At 52.1% G+C, this 17,248-nt stretch overlaps 2 protein-coding genes across 2 annotated transcripts; both read left to right on the top strand.

Annotated features, from left to right (window-relative positions):
• Positions 1–677: 677 nt before the first annotated feature.
• On the top strand, positions 678–4,502 carry LOC147967796 (cation/H(+) antiporter 19-like). The gene is made up of 2 exons (XM_087525389.1): positions 678–933; positions 1,955–4,502. The coding sequence occupies exons 1-2, from the start codon at positions 760–762 to the stop codon at positions 4,193–4,195; spliced, it is 2,415 nt and encodes an 804-aa protein (XP_087381515.1). The 5' UTR covers positions 678–759; the 3' UTR covers positions 4,196–4,502.
• Positions 4,503–9,027: 4,525 nt separating this feature from the next.
• Positions 9,028–16,389, top strand: CHX19 (cation/H+ exchanger 19). Its single transcript, XM_048672193.2, has 2 exons — positions 9,028–9,383; positions 13,947–16,389. The coding sequence occupies exons 1-2, from the start codon at positions 9,186–9,188 to the stop codon at positions 16,170–16,172; spliced, it is 2,424 nt and encodes an 807-aa protein (XP_048528150.1). The 5' UTR covers positions 9,028–9,185; the 3' UTR covers positions 16,173–16,389.
• Positions 16,390–17,248: the final 859 nt, after the last annotated feature.

A 17,248-nucleotide genomic window follows, 5' to 3' on the forward strand; every position in this document is an offset into this window, starting at 1 on the left:
CCCCCCCCCCCGCGTGCGCTGCTGCCGCTCTCGGAGGACGAGCGGGATCACCATGAAGCGTCATTCAAAATTGTGGTAAGCATCATGTGGTGCATCCAATGAAATATTTGGTTGATCCACCTTATGCTTAATATATTTAAAAAAATATATGAAATCAAGTTTGAAGCTTCAAGTATGTTCTTGTGTGCGTTATGGCGGATTAAGCTTCTGAACTATAGCTCAATGATGCAAGAAATTTTTGGTGACTCAATTACGATGATTCTGAGTTTCCGCATCGCCTCGACAAATCTCCATATAATTATGAAGCGCGTTATTTCATATGGTGGATGGTGACTCTGCCAGAATTGCTCCCAGGCTCACTTTGATTTAGGCGTTGTTCGAATTTGAGCAACACAATTTACAACACAGAGCTAGCTGTGAAAAGAGAAGAAGAAAAAGATTTACTATGTGTCAGTAAGCTAGGCAGCCGAAATATATTACAGAAAGTCCTCGCCATGTTGCACCCAAAAAAAAGGCAAGTCTTCGCCTCGGAAGCGGCGCTAGGTCGACATTACCGCATGTGCACGTACTTACTACTAGCATTTTCTTTTGTGTGCCACAGGACTCGATCAGAGTCAGAGAGATGCCTGGCCGCCTATATAAACGCGTTCGCGTAGGCCAGGACGCACATCGTACGGTACGGGCACGGGTACGGCTCGGGAAAGCAACTGGAGAGTTCAGCTAAGCAGCGGGGGGTACACCTTCACCGGCGGCGAGAAGATGGCCGGCGGTGGGGCGAAGGTGGCGTCGCACGGCGCGTTCCAGGGGGAGAACCCCCTGGACTACGCGCTGCCGCTCATCATCCTGCAGATCTGCCTCGTCATCGTCGTCACCAGAGGCCTCGCCTACCTCCTCCGCCCGCTCCGCCAGCCCCGGGTCATCGCCGAGATTATCGTACGTGATTTATCCTAGCATGCAAACCCCAAAGGCCTCGTGCATCGCCTCCATGAGTCCGTATGCGTCACATATTTCTGAAATTTTTTCATATTCTCTCCGTAAACTAATACAAAGAGCGTTTAAATTACTATTTTAGTGATCTAAATGCTCTTATATTAGTTCGTAGAGGGAATATTTTGTATATGTTGATCTTTTCCTTTTCAAAAAATTAGTTCGGGGAAATGGCAAATGCATGCGAGTTTGTCTAAGGACGTGCATCATGCATGACTGATCCTAGGAAAGATATCTTGCTCATATCTTTTTTTTGCGCGTGTTTGTCATTCTTACGACGTTTGAAAATGGTGTTTTGGTGTGGGTGCGGGTGCTTGGATAGAAAAAGAAGGCGGGACAGAAGGTTGATGGGTGCGGGTGCGGTGCAGGGTCGTCGCCACCGCATAAGAGGGTGGGTGGTTAGAGGGTGGGCGCCGAAGGATGGACTGACGCAGGAGGCGGCTTGGGGGGATGAGGTGTGCGTGGCAGCACTGCCGGTCACGGATGGTAAGGAATGATAGTTCAGCCGTCAGCGGAGATCCGGTTGGTATCGAAGGACGGGTGGAAGGAAGAAGAAGCTTTCGGGCAAAAATCGACCAAGGCTCCAAACTCTTGGACAACTTACAATAGTTGTCCCTACGCATTCTAATGTTGAGATTTGTAATTTCATCTCAAAAGAAAAGGTTGGGATTTGTGCAAATACAAAAGTGATAAGAAGATTTTGAATGTACTTGGTACAATTATTTCTTGATCGATTGAGATCTCTTGGATCATATGTATGGGGTGGAAAAGTGAAAATGAATTTTCTTACTAGAATCTCACCGTAATCAAGTTGAATATTTGTGTATACAATTTTAGGTTTTACTGTAGTTGTTTTTGTCAAGCAATTGAATCTCTGACCCTCTTTTCATGGCGACACGTTGTTCCATTGACCAAGGATGGTTTGACTTGTGGACTGACAATGAATGCGTTCGGATGACGTGTGCAGGGCGGGATCCTGCTCGGCCCGTCGGCGCTTGGCCGGAGCACCACGTTCCTGGACGCCGTCTTCCCGGCGCGCAGCATGGTGGTGCTGGACACGCTGGCCAACCTGGGGCTCCTCTTCTTCCTCTTCCTCGTCGGCCTCGAGCTCGACCTCAACGCCATCCGCCGCACCGGCAAGAAGGCGCTGGCCATCTCCCTCTCCGGCATCGCCGTCCCTTTCGCCATCGGCATCGGCACCTCCTTCGCCTTCCGCGCCACCCTCCCCGGCCTCCAGGACTCGCCCAAGGCGCCCTTCCTGGTCTTCATGGGCGTCGCGCTCTCCATCACCGCCTTCCCGGTGCTCGCGCGCATCCTCACCGAGCTCAAGCTCCTCACCACCGACCTCGGACGCATGGCCATGTCGGCCGCCGCGGTCGACGACGTCACGGCCTGGATCCTGCTCGCGCTCGCCATCGCGCTTTCGGGGACCGGCTCACCCATCATCTCGCTCTGGGTGCTCCTCACCGCCGTCGGCTTCGTCGCCGCCGTGTTCGTGCTCCTCCGCCCGCTGCTCGCGTGGATGGCGCGGCGGTCCCCCGAAGGCGAGCCCGTCAAGGAGGTGTACATCGTCGCCACGCTCGCCCTCGTTCTCGCCGCCGGCTTCGTCACCGACGTCATCGGCATCCACGCTCTGTTCGGCGCGTTCATGGTCGGCATCGTCGTCCCCAAGGACGGGCCGTTCGCCGGAGTGCTCCTCGAGAAGGTAGAGGAGCTCATCTCCGGCCTCTTCCTCCCGCTTTACTTTGTCTCCAGTGGGCTCAAGACCAACGTGGCCACCATCCGGGGAGCCAAGTCGTGGGGCCTCCTCGTGCTCGTCATCCTCAACGCCTGCGTCGGCAAGATCGGCGGCGCCGTCGGCACGTGCCTCCTCGTCAAGATCCCATTCCGGGAGGCCATCACAATCGGTTTCCTCATGAACACCAAGGGGCTCGTCGAGCTCGTGGTGCTCAACATCGGCAGGGACCGCAAGGTGCTCAACGACGAGGCCTTCGCCATCATGGTGCTCATGGCCTTGTTTACAACTTTCATCACCACGCCGATCGTCATGGCCGTCTACAAGCCGGCGCGCCCGTCGGCGTCGCTCCCGTACAAGCGCCGCACCGTCGGTGGGGACGACGTGGACGGCGAGCTTCGTGTGCTCGCCTGCTTCCACGGCTACCGCAACATCCCTACGCTGCTCAACCTCGTCGAGCTCTCGCGGGGCACTCGCCGCCGCCTCGTCGTATACGCCATGCACCTCGTCGAGCTCTCCGAGCGGTCGTCGGCCATCTCCATGGTGCACCGAACGCGCCGCAACGCCTTGCCCTTCTTCAGCAACAACAGGTCGTCGTCGGAGACGACGACGGAGGTGGCGTTCGAGGCGTTCCAGCAGTTGAGCACCGTGAGGGTGCGGCCCATGACGGCCATCTCGGTCCTGGACACCATCCACCGGGACATCATCGACAGCGCCGCCTCCAAGCGCGCCGCTGTGGTCATCGTGCCGTACCACAAGACGCTCCAGGCCGACGGCTCCTTCCACTCGCTCGGCTCCGCCTACCACGCCGTCAACAAGCGCGTGCTCCGGGAGGCGCCGTGCTCCGTCGCCATCCTCGTCGACCGCGGCCTCGGCGGTCACTCCCAGGTTGCCGCCCAGAACGTGGCCTTCACGGTCTCCGTGCTCTTCTTCGGCGGGCCGGACGACCGGGAGGCGCTGGCCTACGCGACGCGCATGGCGGAGCACCCCGGCGTCGCCGTCACCATGTCACGTTTCCAGCCCAACCGTGCTTTTCCCGAGGACGGCGAGGACGTCGCCGACGAAGCGGCGGTGGAGGCGTTCAAGGCCAGGGTCGCCGCCGCGGTGGAGGACGGGTCCGTGCGGTTCGAGGAGCGGGAGGCGCGCACCAAGGAGGAGGTGCTGGAGACCATCGCCTCGCTGTCCAAGTGCAACGTGTTCGTGGTGGGGCGGATACCGCCGACGGCCCCTCTGGTGGAGAACGCCGACGAGCTGGGCCCAGTGGGGAGCTACCTCGCGTCGGCGGAGTTCAAGACGTCGGCGTCGGTGCTGGTCGTCAAGAGGTACGACCCGGCGACGAACCCCAAGAGCATGAGGTTCGACCCCAAGGCGAGGCCGCCGGTCGCGACCGACGTGGATGACGAGGAGATGGGCGGCGCCGGCGCCACGGTGGTGCCCGTGCCATGGTCGCCGTCGCCGAGCGAACTTGCCTGAGAGCCGATGGATCGAGAGCATCTCGATCGTCGATCGATCGCCGTACGGAGCCGGTACGTGTCTGAGACCGAAGGCACCTACACCAACATGTACAGAGAAGTGCTGCCGTTTCTTTCTGAATAAAGCTGCAGGTATGAGCTAGTAGTATACAGTATCACCTAGTAGTACGTTGCACAAAGCATACCTACAAATACATAGTATTACTAGCTAGTTTAGTGCTTCAAGTATTGCGAGTGTATATGTTTTCCATGTTTAGTTCCTCACAATTGTGCAAATGGAGAAATGTGTGACCAATTTAATTGCCATACTTGAACAACTTTTGCAATTTGTTTTTTTTCCTCGTTGTTTTTCACATTCAAATATTTTTTTTCTTATACTCCCCCGTTCCGAAATACTTGTCGTGGTTTTAGTTCACATTTTTTGAACTAAAACCACAAGAGTTCAAAAAAAATTGAACTAAAACCACGAGAAGTATTTTGAAACGCAGGGAGTACATGATTATCACTCTTCTTTCTAAAAGATTAGAGGTTTATTGACTTTTTTGGAAAGATTGTAGAAGTTCTTGCAAATTGTGGACAATAAAAAAAAGGCATATAAAGACATCCAATTTTTCATGCAAAATATAATAATATACTAGTTTTTACATTCTCATATAAGAACGTCTAGGCGACTATCGGTTGGGGAATCGTCATGTATGATGCAAACATGCGTACAATCTTGCACTTCTACACGCAGATAATTTAGCTTTTTGTATACCAAATCACTACGAAGATAGGTTGTAGGTAGATAATGTGTGGAGTCCCTCTCCCTGCCCAATATATCAGTGCACTTATTGCTCCCGCTTGCTGTTAGAATAGCCAATTCCCCATCAATTATTTCGTTGTCTTCTGGTTTCAACTTACAAGTTCAAAGTCAGATCTAGTACTACTCAGACAAGTAAACAAACAAGCACAACTGATGGATGTATATATGTGCGTTTTTCTCATAAGCTTTGCTAGAATTTTGTGGTTGAATGTTTGTTTTCTATTTTCCTTTTTCTTTTTTGAGAAAAAAATGTTTGTTTTCGTCTACTAAAGACTTCAAACACCAGGTATGTTCTCTAGTGGGCTACGAGTAGGACCGTCCCTCTAGTCATCCAACCAAACTTAAACATTTTTACAAGATCAATCTCCAAAAGTTCTAAAAAAACTAGCATTTAAAAAAAAAGATCATTTTCTATGCAGGGCAGATTTGATCAGATGTTTTCATGAATTTGCGCAAGTTCACATGTTTAAATGTAATGCACATGTACATAGTTTTCAAACTATTTTAAATATTATGCATACAAACCTAATATCTAAACTCAAGCACCCATCCTTGCATCATGTGCATATGTTTTAACATTAGAAACCCGGCCCAAGGGAGTTTTTTTTTCTGTAAAGGACCACCCGTGCTAGTAAAATGGCAAAAAGGACCGTATATAAATGCAAATGACAAAACTACCATGGCGGCAGGCCCGAGACAAGCTTCTATGGTTTGGGGGCAGTACTCTTGGTCAAATTTGGAAAATGCAATGAAATCCATTATATTTGTGTGGGTTGAATGAATAGAGTTTGTGCGGTTTTCTTGTGAGGGTTGAAAACCAACGGTTCGGCCCGTTTAAAATCCAAAGAACCGCGCACACACACAAAATATCCCAAGAACCGCTGACTAGGGTATACGACTCTATCTTATCCAGCACACAGGAATGAAATAAGGGAGCAGGTAGTGAGACATCAATTCTTTTGTGCCCGTGATTCTTGTGCTAGTATTACATCAGTCGGCAATGGATGAACCAAAGACTTCTTCATGCATGTATATCCTCATCTATTTTTCTTTTGTACGCCCTTGATTCCTCGGAGTCCAACTGTGGTACTGCCATTACATCAGTCGGCCACGGAACGGATGACTTTTCCAGGCATGCATGCATATCATGTTTTCCCTCCAACCACAGTGCAACAGCTGAACCCCGTGGTACTAATATATCATCAGTGATGTCAACAAGTTTACGCGAAGGGAAGAATGTCAACTCTCTGCCGTGATGGATGCATTATTGGCCTAAAATAATCTCGACCAGGCAGAGATCCTGTTCATGATTCTCTTCTGTTCACCTGTTGGCACAATTGGGGCCATTTAAATTGTGACTACCTTTGCCATATATTGCCACATGATTTTTGGTCATACTTACCACACTTGCCTTACTTGAGTTGCTCAATTTGTGAGGCTGTTTGTTTTCTAGCCATATTTTGCCACACTTTGCCACACCTCACCTTAGAGCATCTCCAACAGCCACCCAACACGCCGCGCGCTAAAGACAACTTTGTTGCGCGGCCATCGCCTGGTTTGACGCGGCGGGCAGCGCTGACTCCAACAGCCGCGCTAAAATGCAGCGCGCGCGACTCGCCGGTGCGACGCCACCCGCCGCCGAGGTCATCCGCGTCAAGGCCGATGCTCAGAGGAGCTCCGGCGGAGGCGAGGCCAACGCTCCCCGTGCTAGGGTTTGCGCCGGCGGCGGCGGCGGAGGGTTCGCGGCTGTAGGAAGGGATGACGGGGGTGCCGGCGCGTGCGTCCATCGGATCAATTCGCCGCCGCCGGTGCGTGCGGGGTGAAGGTGGCGCGGTGGAGAGAGTGCGGCGCAAGCGCTCATGTGTGCCGCGCGCGGAAGCGGACGCGCCAAATACACAGCGCGCGATGGCGATCCAGACCGCGCGCCCAACACTATATGCCGCGCCCGCTGGAGACCCTCTACCAATTGCGCGCGCTAAAAAGAGGAAATTTGCGGCACGACGCTTGTTTAGCGCGGCTGTTGAAGATGCTCTTAGGTAAGTTTGACGAAGTTAGATGTGTGTTTGGTTCTAACCATATCTAAGGCAAGAATTTTTTTTATGAACAGTGAACCCCACATGTTATAGACACAAAAAGTATGGCAAGATTCCTTTAGGCAATCCAAAGTGTGGCTAATAATTTAAGCAAATCAAGTTAGGCAAATGTGACAAAAATAATGTGGCAATATATGGCAACCATAGTCACAATCCAAACAGCCCCTGTTAGCCATACTCTGGCTTGCCTAAGGAAATCTTGTCATACTTTTTGTGTCTATGACATGTGGGGTTCACTTTTTAACTTAGATGTGGCTAGAACCAAACACCTACCTAATATGGTTAAACTTGCCTAAGGTGAGGTATGGCAAAGTGTGGCAAGGTGTGGCTAGGAACCAAACAGCCCGTATACATGGGTGACTACAACTTTTTGAATGATGGGTAAGATCATCTACAGCTGGGCGCCTTAAATTTGTCTACGGTCACAAAAAATCGACCAAGCCGGGCACCTCGAACCGTCCTCAAACTCCAGGCTGATCAGCGCCCTTCATATGTAGCCAAAATATGGGACGAATATGAGGCGGCCCAGGCACGCCCAGACGTGTCCATCTGACAAGCCCGGCCCATCACCAACCCCATGTATGTCCAACAAAAAACCCATCGGGCTCATCGCCCAAACCCTAGCTCACTCACACTCTGCTCTCTTGCTTCCTCCTCTCCTCTCTCATTCCGTCTTCTCCTCTCCCATCGATTTTGATCGAATCCGACACATTGTCAAGCTCCGACAGCCGCTCCGACTCCGAGTTGGATCCCGACTTTGAGCTGGCCCTCCGCGTCGCCTTCAAGCGCTCCAAGATGGAGACCGGGAGCAGCTCCGGATTGCAGCGTCGCCGCAGACGCAGCTCCCCCGCCGACACCGCGCGGACACCGACGCTGGCCCCTTCCCGGCCCGTGCGTAGCTCCGACATGCCCGCGCAATCCGTGCCTCCACTACACCGACCGCTGCCCGCTCCGGCTACTGCTCCCTCACGTGGGCAACGGTGGGTGCTTGTGCCCGCCCCGGCACGCACGCCGGAATCAGAGGCGCGCGCCGCTCGCCGCGAGAGGTAGCGGGAAAGGTAGAGGAAGGAGGCGGAGCAGTCCGCGCCCCGCCGCCGCGGGATGCAGGTGGAGCCCGACGAGGATGCGTGGCTTCTCGATTGGGTCTACCACCGTTCGCTTACGACGGCGGAGACGGACGCACGGCGGCTCCGCTGGAAGAACACCAAGGCGCTCCGGATTGCAATTGAGCAGTCCGAGCGCGAGGCCGCGGTGGCGGCTCGGCTTGCGAAGCTCAAGCGGTAGCAGGATAGGTCCGTCCCGCGGTTGAAAGGCATCATCGTCCTCTCCGACACCTCCTCGTTCGACGACGACCGCCATGGCTCCTCGTCCGACGACTCGGACGATCCTTCACCAGTCGCCGACGCCTATAGCTGCGTCGGTGACAGGAAGGGCAAAGGGCCGACGAGGAAGTGTTGAAGCTCCGTCGTCTCCGTCTTTTATTCAAATTTTTAGTAATATATTAAAGCTTGTCCGATGTTTATGTGAATTATGTGAATTTTGGCGATCTTTTGAACGTCCGTTGGTGATTGGAATGTGCATTTTTGTGTCTGGTTCTATGTTTGTTTGATGATTTACGTTCTATGTTGCATGCTTTGATATGAATATAGGGTACCGGATATGAGATACATGGATGTAGATGATAGGATTTGAGAAGTGCCTGGTCGGTGTCTGTGGACGCAGTGACTCCGGATTTGCATGTTGAGGATGTAGATGCTCTGACAAGAGGTTTTTTTCTTTTGTTTTGGAGATGGATGGGGTCAGAAACGCGAAGGGGTGGGCCGATTCCTCATGCGCCGTGGGTAGCGTCGCCTACACACCCCTTGGATCGATGGCGAGGCGGGGTGGCTCACGTGGCGGCCCCCGTCGGGCATCTATATATAGCGGCTGCGGTTGCAACCCAGCCCAAACCGAATCAAACCGTCCGCATAGAGATCGGTGCCGTTGGGAGAACCCGCAGAGGTCGATCGAGCGGCACATTTAAACCCCCGCGCCCGGGTTGGTCGAGCGAGGCGGCGCGGAGAGAGTGGAGAGGAGGGAGGTGGTTGGCATCCATGGCGGGTCATGCGGCGGCGGGGGTGTGCGCGGCGCCGATGCAGGCGACGTCGCACGGCGCGTTCCAGGGCGACAACCCGCTGGACTACGCGCTGCCGCTGGCCATCCTGCAGATCTGCCTCGTCGTCGTCGTCACCCGGGGCCTCGCCTACCTCCTCCGCCCGCTCCGCCAGCCGCGCGTCATCGCCGAGATCATCGTAAGCACGTCCTCTCTACTCCCCTCCTTCTCATTCCGCCGTCTCCGTTGATCTAATTATTACCTGCGTGCACGCAATTGATTTCGCTCGCCGCCTCGCCGGCCGGTTCGATTGGACGTTGGTAGCGGTTAACAGCTCGCCGGGCGTGGTAGATAGCTAGCTAGGGTTTTAATTCGCCGGCTAGTTCGTTCCGCGTCGTCCACGCACGCGCGTGCGTGCATGCCCGGCCCCGTCCGCGCTTTTGCCGGGGACGACGACGACGGCACCGCACGCACGGGTCCTCCCAGAAGAATCCAAGCAGCCGGTCCGTAGTCCGTTCCGTTCCGCGTCCGCTGCCGAATTTTCTCCGGCCGCGGCGTGGAAGCGCGAGGGGGACGCGCGTCACACGTTCTACTGGTAGTCGAGTTTGACTCGTTGATTAGAAAAATCGGGGGTAGGAGGATGGCCGGAGGAAGGCGGAAGAGACGACGGGACAGGCGAGTCCTTCCTTTGAGTCAGCGTTTCCGTCGCTCTCATGGCGTCGCTCGGCTCGATCCCCTTTCCTTGTTTCTAGCACGCGATGGAGACAGTCAGACTGGCCTCACTGTTGGATTTTGTGGGGGCACGTGGCTCCGAGCTACTTAATCAGGGATTTGGTGCCATATATCTAATTTTTTTTGCTAGCTACCAACTCTATAAGTATATTCGGGAAATTCGTTATAGGCACCCGAGACAGCATCTAGCAGCTCTGGGTTTCATCATGGAAACAAAATGGATTGCTACTAACTCTAGGTTAAGAAGGTCAGAATAAAAGTAGGCATATTCGGGGTTCGATGGACAGAAGAAACCCGTCACTTGAGACAGCATCTAGCAGCTCTAGCTGTGTTTCATTATGAAGAAAGTTTAATTAAAATGGAAAATGGTGCTCAGATTAATTGGTGGGGAATTAATTAGATTGAGTTCCATCAACTAGTCCCTCCATCCGAAAACAAGTTTGGTTCTAGATACATCTATTTGAAAAACAAACTTGGGACAAGTTTTTCCGTAAAAGGAAAAAAAACAGCAAAGAAGGAAATGAAACAGAACCCATGCTGATTTGGTATGTATGCATGTAGTGTAGCCAGCCAGCCGATGCTGATTCGGTATGTATGCATGTAGTGTAGCCAGCCAGCCGATGCTGATTCGGTATGTATACACTTTTTAATTACTCCCTCCGTTTAGAAATACTTGTCATCAAAATGAATAAAAAAATATATATCTAAATGTATTTTAGTTCTAGATATATCTCTCTTTGTCCATTTTGATGACAAGTATTTTCAGACGGAGGGAGTACCATTTTTGGCATCGTCGCCGGAGTTAAGAGTACATGGGCAGATAGAGACCATGTGCTGTAAGACCGATTCAGTTCAGTGCTGTCTAAAATTAGCCATGAAGGTTAATTAATTAATTAATCCGATGTAGTGGGAGCATGCATTTGAGTTTCGCCGAATTGAAACGAAGAAAACCTAGGGGCAGTGCCATGCTGCTCACGTGGCCCGATCCCAACTCCCCCGGGGCATGCCGCCCTTCCTGATCGCTTGCCGACAGACAATAATTTACGGTGCAAATTTGTGCACAGCTGTCTAGAGATTAGAGTTATTCGCTAGCTTAGCAAGAAGAAAGGAGGTTACATGGTACGTATTATATTGATTCCTGAATCCGTAGACGGGACGTGAGACCATCTCCTGGGGCACCACCACTCCATGATCCGCGCCACGTCTGGAGGACACCCGAGGAAGATATCATCAGCATGTTTTTTTTTTTGAGCCGAAACCATAGAACAATCGTTCTACGGTATTTTATATATTAAATAAAGTAAAGTATATTTACAAAAGGCTAAATAGCTAAATAGCCAACAGCAGGACATCAACCAACACCAGTTTTAGGAAACATAACTATCATGAGGAAATTAGAGATTATGCTCGACCCAACTGGTAATCAGCTCAGCTTTCTTCGTCTTTGCTCTCAGCCTAGTCATTTTCATGCCTTCTCGAAGATAATGTTGCCAGGACCCATAACTTATTGGCACCTTATTGAAGATTTTATCATTTCTGATCATCCAGATGCTCCAACAGCCCATAATCACCAATTCCATTGCAATATCTTTGGGCAGCTCTCTGAGAGTGAAAAGAACTTCATCATAGGTTGATGTGCCTCTGTGTTTAGCAGGAGTAATTCCATACCAGCAGTAGCTAGCAAATTGGCAATCCCAAAAAAGATGAGTGCTGGTTTCAACAGTAGAGTCTGCACAAAGGGCACAGTTGTAATCATCTAGATGCATACTTCTGCGCTGAATCATATTCCTGGTGCTCAGTCTGTCATGGAGCAAAAGCCAAAAGAAAATTTTGTGCCTGAGCCTACAAGATGTTTTCCAAACTTTCTGAAAGACCTCATGAGCATTGCTACGGCCAGACATGGCTTTATAAATGGTCATAGCTGAGAATTTTGGATTATTGCCTGCCATGATCCAAGAATCTTTGATTGTTATGTCTGCCCTAGTTGTCAAGATGTGCTTGGTTGCAGTTATGAAATATGAACTGTGATTCTCACCATGTACGTATGCGCTAGCAAAAACAGCCCATCCTCTTTGTTGCTGTCAGCAGCAAACAGCGCACAAGTTTCGACGGAAAGTGGCCTGCTGGTGCACGCGGTCGGCGTTGAAATGTGCTTTGCTGGTGACGACGTTGAGGTGTAGAGATCTCATTGTACCTGGCGATCCGCAAGTCAATGACCCGTGTGTCTGTTTCTGCGTTTGAATATAGCACTGCAATCAACTTGCTGACCTGCACGACCTCCCCACGCCGCACGTTCTGTTGAGACTTCAGACACATGCGTATATATAGCCCCTCTTATTTTGGAATGAGTTCTTTTGGAATAAATAAAAGCATCGCCGGTTATTAGTTGTACACTTAGAATTGGTCAAATGAAAGAACATGGACATGATTGTGGCCATTGTTCACGGCCAGGTTATAACTTATAACTTGCTTCTGTTGCTTGCCTTGCTTAACTAATACTACCAGTAGTCAAAGACACGGTGCTAAAGTAAACTAAGGGCATCTACCTGCTGTAAGCCTGTAAGAAATGTGGAACAAGCAAGGTGATTTGTTTAAGTGCATTATTGTTGCTAGAAAGATATGCCTGCTGGCTAGTATTACCTAGCTAGCTGTCATTGACTTGCAGCCGGACCTTGCTTAAGCAAGAGAAAGTACTGCCAAATGCCAACTAGATTTACTTACAAGCTTACTCCTCATCATGGTAGTAACTTGTAAGAGCTTTCATATGGACACCCAAAAGTAAATTTTGTATCCTTTGCCGGGATTCTCAAACACCTTAATTAATAATTTTTTCTTGGTTGCTTCGATTAGAATATGTTATCGTTCAACCGACCTTCTAGCAAAAATGCTTGACAAAGTGACAACTACCTCTTCGATCTCTAACACGGCATGGACTTACAGAGATTGGAGGACCCCTATGGCTATGGGCAGTTTTCAGTTTTGCCATCGGTTTGACAGGGTGACAAAATGACCTCACTTTTAGCTTTTTCAGAGTTGACATCGGGTTCGCAGGATAGGATGACCCGCTATGAACAGTTTCACACCATTGTTAATTTTCCTTTCTTACCAGTGCAATTGCAATCTTTACTGCACCTCTGAATCATGCGTTTCGATTTCTTTATCTGAATCCAATAAGTGGGTAGTAGACCGCACACTGCTTGCCTTGCTTAGCTACTACTCCCTCTCCGTTCCAAAATAACTGTCGTGGTTTTAATTCAAGCTTAAATTTTTGAACTAAAACCACGACACTTATTTTGGAATGGAGGGAGTAGTAGTCAAAGACACCAGCAGTGAGAAATGTGTAACAAGCAAGGTGATTTGTTAAATGCATTATTGTTGGTAGAAAGATATGCTTGTTGGCTACCTAGCTGTCATTGACTCACATGACATTTGCTTAAGCAAGATATAATAGGGCGCATACTTGCCCCAAGTGCCAACTAGTAGCAGCAAACTTATTCATAAGCCATGTAGTAACTTGTAGCAGCCTCCTATGGACACGTACTAGTAATTTTGTAGCTTGAAAGCCGTTTTTATAATATGGGACGGGAGGGAGTAATTAAGTGGCCGACTTGCCAGAACTCTCTAACACCCAAATATGTCCAAGCGACCTTCTAGCAAACTGCTTGACAAAATGGTGAACCTTTTCAGTTTTGGCATCGGTTTTCACAGTCACTGCATATCACTCTGCTCATCAAATCACAAATATGAAAAATAAAACTGATTATCCCTTGATTGACAATTGAACATACACACGCATACATATTACTCTGATTTTTCTTTTTGAGCTGGCACAATTGAATATCCTTTGATTGACAATTGAATATAAAATTTTTGAGCTAGCACAATTGATTTATCCATTGTTTGACAATTGAATATACATGCATGTCCCCTGCAAAAACAAAGAATATACATGCATGCAAAAAATTAAAATGGATGGAATGTTTGTTTTGGGCCTGCTTACTGAAATGGCATGCGTGCATGGTTGATGCAGGGTGGAGTCCTGCTGGGCCCGTCGGCGTTGGGCCGGAGCAGCAAGTTCTTGCACGCCGTCTTCCCGGCCAAGAGCCTGCCGGTGCTGGACACGCTGGCCAACCTCGGCTTGCTCTTCTTCCTGTTCCTCGTCGGCCTCGAGCTCGACATCGCCGCCATCCGCCGCACCGGCAAGAAGGCCCTCGCCATCGCGCTCGCTGGCATCTCCGTCCCGTTCGCGCTCGGCATCGGCACGTCGTTCGCCTTCCGCGCCACCATCGTCAAGGGCGCTCCACAGGCACCGTTCCTCGTCTTCATGGGTGTCGCGCTCTCCATCACCGCCTTCCCGGTGCTCGCTCGCATCCTGGCCGAGCTGAAGCTTCTCACCACCGACATCGGCCGCATGGCCATGTCCGCAGCGGCGGTCAATGACGTCGCCGCCTGGATCCTGTTGGCCCTCGCTGTTGCACTCTCTGGAGACGGCTCGCCGATCATCTCGCTCTGGGTGCTCCTCACAGCTACCGGCTTTGTCATCGCCGTTTGCGTTCTCCTCCGGCCGTTGTTGGCGTGGATGGCGCACCGGTCTCCCGAGGGTGAGCCGGTCAAGGAGGTGTACATTTGTGCCACCCTCGCCATCGTCCTCGCTGCCGGCTTCGTCACCGATGTCATCGGCATCCACGCGCTGTTCGGGGCGTTCATGGTCGGCATCGTCGTCCCCAAGGACGGGCCGTTTGCCGGCGTGCTCATCGAGAAGGTTGAGGACCTCATCTCGGGGCTCTTCCTCCCGCTCTACTTCGTCTCCAGTGGCCTCAAGACGGACGTGGCCACTATCCGGGGAGCCAAGTCGTGGGGCCTATTAGTGCTCGTCATCCTCAACGCCTGCCTCGGCAAGATCGGTGGCACTGTGCTCGCGTCACTGATCGTCAAGATCCCCGTCAGGGAGGCGGTCGCGCTGGGGTTCCTGATGAACACCAAGGGGCTCGTGGAGCTCATCGTCCTCAACATCGGCAGGGACCGCAAGGTGCTCAACGACGAGTCCTTCGCCATCATGGTGCTCATGGCCCTATTCACCACCTTCATCACGACGCCGATCGTCATGGCCATCTACAAGCCCGCGCGGCCGTCGGCGCCGTACAAGCGCCGCACCGTGGAGGGCGGCGCACCGGCGGACGCGGACAGCGAGCTGCGCGTGCTCGCCTGCTTCCACAGCAACCGCAACATCCCGACGCTGCTCAACCTCGTGGAGTCGACCCGGGGCACGGGGCGGCACCGCCTCGCCATGTACGCCATGCACCTGGTGGAGCTCTCGGAGCGGTCGTCGGCCATCTCCATGGTGCACCGCACGCGCCGCAACGCCATGCCCTTCTTCAACAGCGGGGACAAGACGGAGCAGATGGTGGTGGCCTTCGAGGCGTTCCAGCAGCTGAGTGCCGTGAGGGTGAAGCCCATGACGGCCATCTCGGACCTCGAGACCATCCACCGGGACGTCATCGACAGCGCCGCTGAGAAGCGGGCGGCCGTCGTCATCATGCCGTACCACAAGCTGCTCCAGCACGACGGCTCCTTCCACTCGCTCGGCTCCCAGTACCACGCCGTCAACAAGCGCGTGCTCCGGGGCGCGCCATGCTCCGTCGCCATCCTCGTCGACCGCGGGCTCGGCGGCCACTCCCAGGTCGCCGCCAAGAACGTGGAGTTCTCTGTGGCCATGCTCTTCTTCGGCGGGGCGGACGACCGTGAGGCGCTGGCGTACGCGACGCGCATGTCGGAGCACCCTGGCGTCGCTGTGACTGTGACACGCTTCCGGCCCAGCCGCCCATCGTCCGGCGACGCAGCCGACGAGGCGGCCATGGAGGCGTTCAAGGGCAAGGTCGAGGCCGTGAAGGACGGGTCGGCGATGTACGAGGACGTAGAGGCGTCGGCCAAGGAGGAGGTGCTCCAGGCGATCAACTCGCTGTCCAAGTCCAACATGTTCGTGGTGGGGAGGATGCCGCCGACGGAGCCGCTGGTGGAGAGGCCCGAGGAGCTGGGCCCCGTGGGGAGCTACCTGGCGTCGTCGGAGTTCAAGACATCGGCGTCCGTGCTGGTGATCAAGAGGTACGACCCGGCGACGAACCCGGCCAGCAAGAGGTTCGACCCCAAGGCGAGGCCGCCGGTGGCGACGGACGTGGAGGACGAGGAGATGGGCGGCGCCGGTGGCAGCGCGAGCGTGGTGCCCGTGCCGTGGACGCCGCAGAACGACCTCGCATGAGCTGATCGATGAGCTCCGGCCGGCTTCTTCGCCATCAGATGTGTGGTGCGTGTGGAGTCGCTACGCGATGAATTGTACATAGTGTGTTGTTGTGTAGTGCTGCAGCCTAGGGACACATGTTGCTGTTCGTCGAGCCTTCGCTCGGCTGTATCCACTGTTTCTGTTTCTATCTCTATCTCTGCTACCTAAAAGAAACATAACATCTCCTCTTCTGTCTTAGGATCGTCCTACTTCTCTCACGAGTAATGCTAAACGTACAAACAAGTTACAAGCTTTTATAAAAAAGGTTAATTTAATTGGTCAATAGATGACGAGACGCCCCCACCCCCTGAAAATCAGGGGGAGGGAGCAAGTTTATGATTGGTTAATAGATGAAAAAAATCCTAGTCAGCGTGTAATTACGTGTAACTCTTTGTATGTTTAACATTATTGCTTCTCTCACCCTCACCCGACTGATTTGTCTTAGTTTTTTTTTTACGGGTGATGATCCATGTATGTTACTCCCTCCGTCTCATTTAATATAAGACGTCCTTATATTATGAAACGAAGGAAGTAATTAGCAACACCAGCGCATCCCTCTTTTTAAAGCTAACGAAGGAAACCGACCAGCCTTTCCTTGATTCGTGGCAAGAAGAGCAGCCTAATTACAGCGGCAGCACAGCACAGGGCCAAGGAGCATACACGGTGGCGAGTCGCCGCCGGAGCTCTCTCTCTACCTACAGATTTTCACCAATCTCTCCACCTGAACCCTCTCTTTGATTTCATTGCCCTCCTACCAATCGCCATGAATTACCCGTTTACTCGCATATTGCCAAGAATAGATTTGAGGATAGTGAAGTTGTATAGATTCACCATGCTTCATGCTTTCAAATTATTAATTTTCAGGTGACTGGTTGATAGATGATGGATTTCTATTACGAGAGGAGAGAAGAAACGAGTTGGAGAGAAGATTGATGGCTGCATGCAGCCAACCGGCTCTTTTGTCCCTGATCGATTATCCCCCAGCTCCCAACCAGGAGTGTGGGACGAGTAGATGCCGGCGACGACGTGCGCGTCATGGCAGGCGGGCGTGGACA

Source organism: Triticum urartu, chromosome 5A (genome assembly GCF_056163025.1).
Source record: "Triticum urartu cultivar PI428250 chromosome 5A, HENAU_Tu73, whole genome shotgun sequence".
NCBI classification, from domain to species: Eukaryota; Viridiplantae; Streptophyta; class Magnoliopsida; order Poales; family Poaceae; genus Triticum; species Triticum urartu.